This window comes from Elephantulus edwardii, unplaced genomic scaffold (genome assembly GCF_000299155.1).
Source record: "Elephantulus edwardii isolate Elephantulus edwardi_28Jun2011 unplaced genomic scaffold, EleEdw1.0 scaffold00202, whole genome shotgun sequence".
Classification (NCBI taxonomy): Eukaryota; Metazoa; Chordata; class Mammalia; order Macroscelidea; family Macroscelididae; genus Elephantulus; species Elephantulus edwardii.
In genome coordinates, this window is record NW_006399952.1 from 1,798,335 (window position 1) to 1,812,104 (window position 13,770).

A 13,770-nucleotide genomic window follows, 5' to 3' on the forward strand; every position below is an offset into this window, starting at 1 on the left:
ATCCACTTCCATAAATAACTTGCCTCCTGAAACCCTATGAGCCTGGAGAAAGGATAAAAGTCAGGCAAGTGTTGAGGACTTTCGTTCAAAGGGTTGCCATGTGTTGCCTACGACTCTACGACACTTAACAACAAACAACAACTCTCTGTGTTATTTCTTTACTTTTGACCTGGAGAGGCAATCTTGTTGGGTATTTCCCTTTACCTGTTAATAAAACAGTTCCTCCTGGTACCCACTCTGCAATGTGACTGACCATATTAACTTTAAACCAGTGTTTAAAAGCTTATCTTGTAGGCTCTCTGGACAAGTCTTCATGAAACTAAGAAATTACAACTAAGCTTATATATTACAAGCATAGATAATACATCCCTTAATTACCCCCCAAACTGTTCTATCCATTGCTGAGAATGTAAGCCTTGATGTGAGGCTGGATAGTGCTTTGAAATGTCTTTTCCATTTGTCCTGTAAATGAAAACGATCCTGAATTAGAAGTTAGACCTCTGTCTGGCTCCTCACCTTTGTAAGATACAGACTCCCTTTCCTTCGGGCTTCTGGCAGCTGCTCTGCTCTTTTCTTGAGTAGCTTGGTGTGCAGGTGTTGGATGCGCTGCCTCTCCACACTCGGGTAGAAGGATGTCGACACCAGGATTTTAAGTTGCATAAGGGTGGAAGACAACAGTCCCAATGCTACCAGCAGCACAAGAATAATCATGAGAGGAACCCAGGTCTTAGACAGAAGGAGCTGTGGCTTGGGAATACAGCTGGGTTCAAACAGAGATATATGAAAAGATGAATCATTGATGATGCCTTTGGGTCCTTGTACCTAAACGAAACAAGAAAGAAATCAAGATCCATACATACTGTTTAAAACCCAGTGTCTATCTTTCTCAATACTGTTCTGGAATCCATAGCATTTATCCTGAGATAGGAAAGAGCTTTGTCCAAACAGTGAGATCAGCTTATTTTTTTTTTTTCACCTGGAACAAAGAAGAAGAAATGGGTTTTGTTTATAACTACAGAGTCTTTTCGAAGGAGTTCTGGGAGCCCGATCTGTAGGGTGTTACACTGCTATCCAGCAGTTTAAATCCACCTGGTGCTCCAGGGGAGAAAGGTGGGCAGTCTCTCCTCCCCTTAAGATTTACAGAGTAGAAAACCTGGTAAAGGGTCACTATGGGTTGAAGCCAACTCGTGGGGGGCAAGGTTGCTTCTGATTTTTGCAATTTTTTTTTTTTTAAAAATAAGATTGTTGTTGTTGTGTACTGTCAAGTCAGAACCGACCCATAGCTGACCCTCTGGTGGGTTTTCAGAGGAAGTTAATCACAGGGGAGGAGATTGTCCATCCTCTTCCTGCGGGTGGATTCGAACCATGTGCCTTCCGGATTGCAGTGCAGCTTCTTGCCAGTAGGCCATCAGATATCAGATAAGTTTTACTCTAGTCTTCCTGGGAGGTCATAATGCCTGTTAGATTACTGAAGGTTCTGAGAAGTCTTGAAATAGAGATATACGTTTCATTTTAGCGAGTAATTTTCCTAACAAATTTGATCACATAATGTATTTTCATGGAACCTCTATTTTTATACTTTCAGACACATGGGGCTAATGAAAGATAATCTTAGCTCAACTTAGGGAGAAGATTACTTTGTAGAATAGTCTCTGAAGACTCAGTCACAACTTTCAGTGAGAACAGACCATCCCCCCCTTCAGTAAGCTACAAGGTAATGGAAATATTTAAACTACATTGCCACCTTATCAGAAGTAACTCAGGGCTGTTGACCATCCCTTGCGTTTCTGAGGCTGTAAATTGCGCAGGGGAAGATGGGCCGTCTTTCTCTCAAGGAGCCACTGGTGGATTTGAACCAGCAGTGCAGCATCTTAGGACGGCGCTCTCTGTTCTCCTCAAGCTTTCTCGCACTTGTTCTCGTTGTGTGCCATGGAGTTGATATCCACTTGGAGCAACCTTCTACAATAGAGCAGACCTGCCTCAAAGAGTCATCGGGACGATGATCTTCAGGAGAAGAGTCTGCCAGATACTTCACCTGAAGAGTTTCTTCTTGTTGTTGGGTACCGTCAAGTGAGGACTGAATCATAGTTGAGCCTCCAGCAAGTTTTCAAAGGCAGTAAACAGCACAGAAGGAGATTGTTCCTCTTTCTCCGCAGAGGTGGATTTGAACTGTTGCCTTAGGTTTGGCAGTGCACCATGCACTTTCCAGTTAGCACTGAACATGTAACCATTTTGCTCCACCAGGCTCCTGGTTTTGTATATTCGAACCAAATTCACTGCCATCAAGTAGATTCTACCTCATAGCAATCTTGTGAGACAGCTGCCTCTTAAATTTTATATGGCTGCAAACCCTTCCAATAAGAAACTGTCACATCTTCCTCTTGAGGGGCAGCTGGTAGATTCGAACGGCTGATCTTTGGGTTGGCAGCCTAACATGTAATCAATCCTGTGAGCTACCAGGGCTCATTTGGAACACTTCAGGGACAGTACTTCTTGTTACCTCCTTGAAGTTGACAGGTTCACCCGAAAACATAGCTTCCTTAAGGTGACTCTAAAATTGTGATTATTTTGGAAGGGTGAGATCTTCAAAATAAGACACTTTCTCCTCACTTTTGGTTGCTCTAGGAATGCATTCTTTCCTGTCTGGAGGCCTGAGATCAAGCCAGTTGCCCTCAGCAGGACCGACAGAGGACAGAAGGTGACATTGAGCCACCTAGCCGAGCTACACCAGCAGTGGAAGTGTGTGTCGATTCAGCTTTCTTTCCCCTGACCTGGGAAAGTCATTTAATCTCTCGGTGGATTTGTTTTCTAATTTGGTAAAACACGAATTAATGGACCAAATCCTGCCCATGAATAAACTACTCCCAGCGAAAATTAAGCACCTTGGGGACAGAGCATTAACCTTACAGAACCAGAGTACTTAGTAAGTTATTATCACCCCTGAGTCACTGAGCCCTGGGACCAGCAAACGGAAAAGAACTCCTTACAAAGAGCCCAACCACACCCAGACACCAGGACAAGGTGTTCCTTGTCCCTCAAGTCTATCCAGGGCCTGGGGAGAATCTGGAAATCCCCAATTGGAGTCTCAGAACTCATGTCAAGGCACATCTGTCAGTTCCCTAGCACCGTACCTAAGGAATGCAAAGCATGTTGTTGCTGCTTCTTTTCTCTCCTTAAAAAGACAGTCTTCCCACAAAGAAACCAAGAGATATATGTCCCCAGAGCAAAGGAACACAATCTTTTTAATGTTATTGAAGAAACAAATACATTGATTGAGTCAGTGATGAGAAATCCTGTAATAAGAGAGCAGCAGGGGCTGAGTCTACAAAGAAGTTATTTAGTCTTGGAATCTACTCAGGGATTTTGCAGTTGAGACTTGGGGTTTTTGTAAAGGTTGAGTCAACAGATTTGTAGGATACTGGTTGAGGGCAAAGCACAAGACAAGTTAAGCTCTTTTAAAAAATGTTGAGCAGGACATTAAATGATATCCTGAAGTCTTAAAGAGAAGCCTTAGTGGTGCGATGGTTGATCCCTCAGCAGCTAATTGAAAGGTGGGAGGTCTGAACCTACTGGATACTCTAGGAATGAAGATGAGGAAGTCTGCTTCCATAAAGATTCCTGGGTTTGATCCCAGCTTGCTCCCTTGGGCAGCGTATGTAACTCATTTGTAACTCAGTACTTTATGTGAAGTAGATTGTTTAGCCTACGTGACAGCCCTACAGTACAGGCATGTGATTGATGCTAGCTGGACTCCAGTTGGTTTGGACTCAGAGAGATCTGTGTAACAGAGGAGCATTGTCTCCCTGGATTTTATAGGCTGCATGGTCTGTCACCTTGCTAACCAAAAGGTTGGCAGTTTGAATCCATCAGCTCCTACCAACTGAGAATAAGGAGAGACCCCTTCTTAAGGTTTTCAACCTGAAAAACAAAATGGAATGGAAGGTCACTGTGAGTTAGATCTCAGGTGACAGGAAGTGAGTTTGAGTTTTAAGTGTGAACAGTCTTTAACTGGGGGAAAGGAGTCCTGGTGATGCAGTGATTAAATGCTCTGCTGGTGATGGAAAGGTCAGTGGTTTGGACTCACCAACTGCTCTGTGGGAGAAAGATGTAACAATATGCTGCTGTTACGTGCACTCGAGTATGACTCACAGTGACCCTGTGAACAAGAGATCAGAATCTATCTGACGTGGTGCCATCCTCATCTCTGCTGTACTCGAACCCACAGCTGAGCCACTGTGTCAATTCATTTTATCGAAGGCCTTCCTTTCTTTTGCTGACTCTCCACCTTTCCCAGCAGGATATTCTTTTTTTGAAGAAATAGCCTCTTATGAACATGCCCAAAGAATGTGATAGGAAGTTCACCATCCTTGCCTCCAAGGAGCCTCCACTTCCTCCAAAACCCACACGTTTGCCCTTTTGGCAGTCCGTGGACACTCTACATGCTGTTCTAAAGCCACAACTGAAAGACATCAATCTTTCCTTTGTCATCTTTATTCACTGTCCAACTATCAGGTGCATAGCAGGTGATTGGAAAGACTATGGCTTGAATTAAATGCTCCTCAGTCTTTAAGCTGACATTATTGCTTTTCAGTACTTTGGAGAGCTTCCTGATAGTACACTTTCCCAGTGCAACATGTCTTTTTATTTGTTTACTGAAGGTACTGATGGTGTTGCTTGTGGATCCAAACAAGATGAAATAATTGACAACTTCAATATTTTCTCCATGGCCAGTAGTGAAGATCTTTGTTTCCTTGATGTTAAGATGTAATCCATATTAAAGTCTCTGATCCTCTGTAACAAGTGTTTTAAGTAGTCCTCTTTCACATTCGGCAAGCAAAGTTATGTCATCACATAATGAAGGTTGGTGATGAGTCTTCCTCCAATCTTGATATCACATTCTTCTTCATAGAGTCAAGCTTCGAGAATGATTTGTTTAGTATAGAGATGGAATAGGTTTAGAGGGAGGATACAGTCCTAACGAAAGAGCATATCTTTCTTGGTTTTAAACCATACAGTGTTCCCCTGTTCTGTTGGAACAATAGCTTCTTGGCTAGGTATGTTGTTCTTGTTTTTTATAAGCAAAATTAAGTGTACTGTGATTTAAATTATCCTCAAAGTTAGCCATAGTTTGTTACTATCCATAAAGTCAAATGTCTTTGCATAATCAATAAACACAAATAAACATTCTTCTGGTATTTTCTGCTTTCAGCCAGGATCTTTCAGACTTCAGCAATGATATCTCAGGTTCCATAGCTTCTTCTAAACCCAGCTTGAACTTCTGGCAGTTCTCTGTCAATGTACCTGTTCTAACTATTTTTGAATGATCCTCAGCAATATTTTGCTTGCATGTGGTATCAATGATATTGTTCAATAACTTCCACATTCTGTTGGGTCACCTTTCTTGGGAATGGAAACAGCAATTTTCAACACTGAAAACATGCTAAGGCAGTTCAACTCTGCCCTCTAGGGTTCCTTCGAGACAGTATTGACTTGATAGCATCAGTTTTTTAAGATTTATGGGCACAGATCACCACTTCTTGCCCCTGAGGTAGGCATACTTACTGTTGTTGTTTTCCAGATGGGGGGTCTGAACCTCTCAGAGGATAACTAGCTCATGAGCCACATGGCTGGTAAATCCTGGAACTTGAATAAGAAGCACACAGACTCTTCAGCTTGCCCAGTCTCATACTCTACAGTATCCTTCTGGATTCCTGAAGAGCTCTTGTAGTCCAACACCAGCCATGTCTAAGGTGCTCAATAAACAAGTATGACTGGTTCCTTACTGCGTTTACTCATTTGGCCAGCAAAACTCAAGTTATAGTCTTTTTCCTTTAAAATATTTTGCGTGATTTTTCAAATCACGCAAAAATTGAAGATAAATACTGGCAAAACCTGTTTTGTTTCTCTTCCGGCCTGCGTTCATTGCAAGTCTGTAGCAAAGGAGAAGACCGAGTATCCAAGGGCATCTTGGGAGTAGATAGGGCACCACCAGTCACATGGCACTGGCTGCACATGCTCAGTCTCAGCTTGGGCAGAAGTGAGCTTGAGAGACGGTCCCTTAGTATCTTCTATTCACAACATCTGCTCCACTGCCTTGTCCCTACAGTCACTTTTGTGGACAGAGTCTCCTTCACCATAATGTGAGTTCCTTCATGGCAACAGTCACAGTCTGGCCATCTTTGCGTCCCCAACAGCTAGCAATGTCCCAAAAGGAAGGTTTCAGGAAATTGTTTTTATAAAGTTTCTGGGCTTTTAAATTTTATTTCATGCAAGACAGAACTTCGTTTTCTCTCTCACTGAGTATTCCATGGACCAAAAGAACAGATAGGTCTTGGAGAAAGTGCAGCTAGAATGCTTTTTGGAGACAAAGATGACTAAGTGTCATCCCACCTACTTTGGACATGTTATGAAAGGCTATTCCTCGGAAAAAGACATCATGCTTGGAAAGGTGGAGGATAGGTGAAAGAAAAGAAGACCATTAACAAGATGGATTGATACAGTGACTGCATCAAAGGGCTCATGTCAGAAATGAGGACGACACAGGAGAAGACCGAGTTCAGATCTGTTCATAGTGTTGCTATGAATTGTGCTCCCTTTCAAAACAAAAAAGAATTCACAAAGCAGACATGCGTATTGACTGAAATAAATAAGTAAGCTGTTGGTGATAGGTGCTATTGTGTCCATTGCAATTCACAGTGATCCCCTGTGACATAGCAGAGCAGCCCCACAGGATTTTCAGAGCTGAAATCTTTACCGGAACAGATCGCTGGGTCTTTGTCGAAACCCTCGACTTTTCTCCCAGCAGTCAAATGGTTCACCGTTGTACCACCAGGGCTCCTTGTGTCAATGACAGGGAAACAAACAAGAGAAGAAGGGAGAGATGAAACGGGCAGCATCAAAGAATACACGAGGAGGATGGGGAGGGGGGAAGGGCTTGATACCAGTCATCCTTCAAGATCCTGCACATTTGAAATTCTCATTTGGCTTTCGTTTGAAGTACTGCTTCCATTATCCAACCTGCTCCAAATAATCTAGAGCACCAGGGTGTCTTGTAATTAAGGGAATTCTTCAGGGGAAGCAGAGTGCTCTGAGTAGTCAAGGCTGAGAGTAGCCCAGCTTTGGGAGGAGCAGCTGAAGCTGCATGTGCTGAGGCAGAATAAAAGGCGAGAGAATGTGTGGATGAAGCAGGAGCATGCAGGCCCCTCGAGACAACGAGAAAAATGGAAAGTGGCATTTCAAAGGAGGGTCTACAGGCCACATTCCAGGAGCTTCCCCACTAAGATGTCTCCAGCCCTCAGAACAGCCTATTGCAACTGAAAAAGGAGGATTATCAGAAACATGTAGTGCCTTCTTATGCATGTTACCCCAGTATGCCTGCAATGTGCATACAAACACACACACACACACACACACACACACACCCCTTTAGTTAGTTTCATGCCATGTTCTCTGGGTTTAAAGAAGAAAAAGAGAAAGAATAGAAATGTCAAAACCATCTAAAATACCAACAGAAGCACAAGGAAAAACGGAAAAGAAAAAAGATAGGATCAAACCCCTCCCCACCCCACCCCTGACTTCTCTGTTAACACAGAAAAGAGAAGAGAAAAAAAAATAGAGGAGAGAAAGCCAGATTCCTCAAGACACAGGAGGCATTAGTTCAGAGAGAGACTGTCTTGGCTAATTAAGATTTTCACAGATCACTCTCTGGCATTTAGAGGTGAAACCCCTGGTTCTACCCTTTGGGGGATGGATAAGGACGCTGGTTCTCAATCTTGGCTGCACATCAGATCCCAGCATCAGTGCTCCCCTCCTCCCAGATCTCCTTCCCTCTAGTCCAAATAAATGTGAATCCCTGGAGAGTCAGAGCCAAATATGGAGTTTGTGTCTTGCTTCTTAGCTTGCTTGGTTCTCCAGCGAGGACATGGAGCTCAATGCTGTAGATCACTGGGATGGAAGGACCTTGCTGTCTAGTGCTCTGGATTTCTTAAAGTTTGATTTACTAGACTACCCACTTTAGAATCACCTGAACTGATTTTTTAAAATGCTCAAAGATTAAAACAAAATCTTTGCCAGCTGAGCCCTAAACCCCAGCCTCTGTCCCAGGAGATTAATAGAAGTAGCAGTTGGGAAAATCTGTGAAGAACTTTTTTAAAGTGCTAAAGAGCAAGGACTCAGTTAAAGACTAAGGTGTGTCTGACCAAAGCCATGGCGTTTTCAGTAGCCTCATAAGGAAATGAAAGTCAGAAAATTAATAAGGAAGACTGAAAAAGAATTGACACCTTTGGATTGTGGTACTGTGTAGGAGTACTGACTATTTCATGGACTGCCAAAAGAACAAAAAATCTGTCAGGAGGAGGATTAGCCAGAGTGTACCCCGGGTGGAAAGACGATAAGACCTCATTTTACAAACCTTGATTGAACACACTATTAGGAAGGGTCAGCCCTGGAGAAGGCCATGCTGAGAAAGGCAGCAAGTTGGTGAAGTAGAGTGAATGACCCTCAAAGAGATGGGTTAACACAGTGACTGCAACAATGGGTTTGAGCGTGTCAGAGATGAGTTGGAATCGGGCAATGCTTCCATCTGGTTACATAGATTGGGTCACTTTGAGTTGCAATCAACTCAACTGCATCTAACAATAATAATAGCAATGAGGATGAGAAACATTGAAATAAGTTACCAAAAAGAAAGGAAGAAAAGAACAAAGGTAGCTGGGTACCATTTTAGCAGAAGTAGAGCCTTGTTTTGAAACAGAAAGAGAGCTGTAGTGGCTGGAAAACCTCAGTCCTCTGTTTAAAATGCTCACATTTTTTTGTTGTTGTTGGTGGTGTCTACGGAGCCCTTGGGGCTTAGTAGAAAGGTGTTGTGCTGTCAACCCAAAGGCACGTGGTTCAAATCCGTCTACTGCTCTTGGGGAGAAAGATGACCACCTCCTCCTATACAATTTAGAAATTCTGAAAACCAGCTGGAGGGTCAGCTATGAGTTGGTTCTGACTTGACAGCATACAACAACACAACCAATCTTTACAGGAGGAGCTTGCCCATCTTCTCCTGCAGAGAATCCAGTGGGTTCTAACAGTTAATCTTTTTCTTAGAGGTCAAACACACAGCATATTAAAGCCCCACGGCTCCTTACCTGCTACTGTTGTTGTGTACTGTGGAGTCAGGACGGACCCATTGCTGACCCTTCAGTGGATTTTTAGAAGCAGTTAATCGCGTGGGAGGAGACTGCCCATCCCTCTGTGGAGCAGCTGGTGGATTTGAACCGTGCATGCCTTAGAGATCACAGCACAGCTTCTTAGCGCTAGAACATAGGAGCGCTCTTGGTTGGTACTAGTGCCAGCCTATTCTATTCAGTTATTTAGGAGACTTTTCAGCACTTTTCCTCCTACATACCCCTCTATGTTGATGTTTAAGACTCAGAATGTGTACAACTTCTCATTCATAGAAGGTGCCTGGCTCAAATCCTGCTTACACCAATTTGAAGATGAGAGGGAATCAGTCTTGAAATATGAGCCCTGTTGGAGTTAGCATGCTACTTGTGGCCAGTATCTGAAGGGTCAGTGGTCCGGTCCCCAGGAGACAAACAGAAACCAGATAGAGGGTCACTGTGAGTCCGAATATACTGGTGTTTGCGTAGGTTTTTTGTTCATGCCCGGAGCCTTGGTGGCACAATGGTAAAGCATTAGGCTGCTAGTTCAGAGACTGGTGGTTTGAACCCACTAAAAGGCTCTGTGGGGACAAAGACCTGGAGATCTGTTCCTGTGATGACTACAGCCAAGCAAACCCTAGGGGGTTGTTCTACTCTGTCACATGGACTCATTGAGTCAGAATGGATGCAATGGACTGAACAGCCACAGGGTAACTGTAATTAATAGAACAGGTTTCCCAGAACCATGGGAAGCTGGAAGAAGCAAAGAATAGAGTCGCCCCCTAGCGCCTGTGGAGGGAGTACATCCCTGCAAGCAACTTGAGTTCAGCCCAGTGATTCTGAGTTTGGACTTCGGGACTCCAGAACTGTGACAAAATGAAATTTTGCAGTTTAAAGCCACCTAATAGTTTATTATCCATACTGGGTTGTGTTGCTAACCTGAAACTTGTGCTTCTTTGATTGTTCAAACACAACAGTTATGTCTCAATGAAAAAGATAAGCCAGATATAGGCTTGGAAGCCCACCAGAGGGTGAGTTTTGGATTGGAACTTATTTGTTAGGGGGGAGGAGGAGAAGAGATAGAGATAGAGAGAGAGAGAGAGAGAGAATGCATTATGAAGATTTGTCACAGCACCTTCAGAAAACTAATACAGTGGCAGAAAGTTTTTCAGAAAGGCACCATACTCTATAGAACTTCAACTCTATTTCGCCTACAACTGTAGGGCTCCATCTATATGCCAAATAAAATGCCAAGGGGTTAGGTGTTTGTCTGGTGACTCAAAACATCCACAATTTGCACCTACCCAGTAGCTCTGTAGGAGAAAGACTTGACGGCCTGCTAACATGAAGATTTTAGGCAAGAAAACATATGGGGCTGTACCCTGTCATATGGGATTGTCAAGAGATAAAATCATCTCAGCTATACCTTAGAACTGCCAACAAAAACGTTGGCCTTTAGAATTTTATGACCTGAAAAAACAGCCAAGCAAATAGCCACACAAGCTGCAAGTGCTCATGGGCACCTACCTCTGTGTGTAGTTTCAAGTGCACCTCCAGCTCTGGCAAGCTTTGGAAGTGCTCGCTCACGGAGCAGATGAGCCGATACAGCAGGTAGTCGACGGCTGCGAACAGCACCCAGATGTAGAGGTGGGTGAGTACAGGGATGAAATACAGTCCCAGGTTTCTCCGTTCCTTGGGAGTCAGACAGAAAGATGGGACGACAACGTACGTCTTCTGTTCCTTCTTCCTCAGTGGGAGGACACAGGGCCGCTGCTGGAGTCGCTCCCTTTCATCAAACTGAACAAATTGGCTGGTGATATAGATGTTTTCAAACTTTGAGCCTCCGGGGCCCAGAAATCTCTTCATGAAGAGACCAGTGCCGAGGACGACGAGCACGAGCCCCACGACAGCAAACAGCCGCCGACCGAAGGAGGACAGCACTTCGGCGGTGGTCATCATTCGGTACATCACAAGCAGGACTTCGCTTCTGCTGTCATTTAGCTGCGCCTTCACCACTTCACTGGGACTGAAAAGAGAGACCACCAGGGTCTGGTTCCACGAAATAAGGTCATTGAATGGACTTAGTGGAGATGCAAGGCCATAAATCCACCGAATAGCTTCAATATACCTTTCCAAAAGTGGAAAATGTATGGATAAGCTCTTGGCCCATAGGTTGCAAGCCATGCTGTCCAGGAGGCCCTTGAAGTTGTGAAAAAGATTCTCCACGTGCCCAAATATCACTATCCCTGTGCCAGCTGCGATCAGAGCATTCCTGCCCTCGCGCAGGCCACAGGAGAGAAACAGGAGAAGCATGAAGCATCGAGCGTGCTTGGAACAGTAGAGCAGTATACATGTGGTGATCCAGGAGATAGTAAACACCAGGAATGGTGGCAAAAGCCAGTAGAAGACCACAGAAAGGAGGCTTGCCATAAGAAAAGCAACAAAACAGCAAACACCTAAGTGTTGGATGAAGTCCATCCACCCAGTGCTCCTTGGAGACACATAGCTCCTCCAAAGATTTAGAAAGATACTGGTGCTGAGGGTCCAAACGCCCATGTTCCTTGAGTCCCTGAAAGTGAAACAGATCCCAAGGTTAGAACATCCCATGGATGGCCGAGAGAACAGACCTATGACTTGGAGAGGGTGCAGCCGCAGTGCTCTTTGGAAGCAAGAATGATGAGGCTTCACCTCACACACTTTGAGCATGTTGTTAGGAGGGGTTATTACTTGGAGAGGAACATGATGCTTGAAAGGGTGGAGGGTCAGTGAAGGAGAGGAAGACCCACAGCCAGGTGGATTGACACGGTGACTGCCACAATGGGCTCTAGTGTGTCAAAAACTGTGAAGATAGCACCAGATAAGACAGAGTTCAGATCCGCTGATCATAGGGTCACCTATGAGTTGTACTTGACTCCATAGCATCTAACAATAACAACAAATGTGATAAGAAACATGTAAATCTGTTCACTATAGATTAGTAAGTAAATATAAGTAAATATAACCTCTTTTTTGGGTAATCCACTCCTGGTGTTTCCCAAACCGTGACATGCCTTTTCCATCACCTTCTGGCCCCTAATAAGTATTAATAAACTTGGTGTAATCACTGCTTCTTCAACTCATCCTCCAGCTCTACCCTTCAAGTGCACTTTGCTCCTGAGAATCTTATAAGAAAAATATGGATATTTTTGGTTCTGAAAGTTAATTATCCCCCCCCCCAGATGTAGAACAATTAAAATGCAGGTATAATAGGACTGCTAACATCCTCCTGGTCACACCGCTTTGGGTCTATGATGCACTCAGAGAAAGCCATGGGCAATTTGGAATGACATAAAATGCATTTGATATTATTCGGCCTTGATTGATGGGAAAGTGTCTAATGAGAATTTAATGAGGGCAGAGATACGTTTTTAGATATGGAAATAAATGCTTTCTTACATGTAATTATTAGGTGTTGTTGAGTCAAATACAGCTCATAGTGACCTATGAACAACCACCAGAACCCTTCTCTATCCATCCTCATTGTCTCTGACACACTAGAGCTCATTGTTGAAGTCGCTGTATCAATCCATCTTTTTGGGGGGTCTTCCTCTCCTTCGCTGGCCCTTCCAAGTATGGTGTCCTTTTCCAAGTAATAGCCTCATCTAGCTACATGTCTAAAATATGAGAGTCAAATCTTGCCATTTTAACATTCCAAGGAGCACCTAACTACACATTCTCTGAGACATATCTGTTTGTTTTTATGGCAATTCATGCGATATTCAACACTCTCCTCTAGCACCATATCTTAAAGGTGTTAATTCTTCCATCATCCAATTCACTGTACAGCTTTCTCGTGTATAGCATGTGATTAGGAAGCCCATGGCCTGAATCACACACACCTTAGTCTTCCAACTGGCATGATTGCTCCTCAGTCATTTAGAGAGGTCCCTGAGAGTACAGTTGCCCAAGGAAATACATCTCTCGATATCCTGACTGCTGGTACCAACGGAGTTGATTGTTGTTCCAAGCAAGGGGAAATCATTGACCACTTCAATCCTTTCTCCATCTATCATGATGTTGACTGTTGGTCTTGTGGTCTTGTTTTCTTGGTGTTCATATATAATCCATAACAAAGGCTGCAGTAGTTGACTACATTTGTAAAGAAGACAATCTAGTAGACTATTGGTAAGGAGTTGGGCTATCAAAACCAAGGTCTGTGGTTTGAATCCACCAGCTGCTCTGTGAAAGAGGACAGTCTCCTTCTTTGTGATTTATAGCCTCTTTGGAAACCCACTAGAGGGTTAGTCATTAGTCGGTTCCAACTCCATGGTACATAGTGACATATTCCTAAGGAACCCTGGTGGCAACGTGTATAAGCATTCTGTTGCTACCAAAAGGTGAAATTTCTAATCTACCAGCTGCTTCTCAGGAGAAAGATACAGTCTCTTCCCATAAAGACTTGCAGCCTCAGAAACTTGATGTTGTTGTTTCTGTTAAGTGCCATCGAGTCACAGGAGACTCATAGCGACCCTATGAAGGAGAGTCCTCAACGCTTGGGTGCCTTTCATCCTCTCTCCAGGTTCATAGGGTTTCCGGAGGCAAGCTATTATGGAAGTGGATGCCACTCCTCCTTCTAAGCTCA

At 43.8% G+C, this 13,770-nt stretch overlaps 1 protein-coding gene across 1 annotated transcript in view; it reads right to left on the reverse strand.

Annotated features, from left to right (window-relative positions):
- Window positions 1–11,705, reverse strand: part of DCSTAMP (dendrocyte expressed seven transmembrane protein) — an 18,334-nt gene extending 6,629 nt beyond the window's left edge. The window contains exons 1-2 of the mRNA XM_006897169.1: window positions 10,677–11,705; window positions 517–822 (exon numbers count right to left, since the gene is read on the reverse strand). Coding sequence (XP_006897231.1) covers window positions 517–822; window positions 10,677–11,705 — 1,335 coding nt within the window. The remainder of the gene's footprint in view (window positions 1–516; window positions 823–10,676) is intronic.
- Window positions 11,706–13,770: the final 2,065 nt, after the last annotated feature.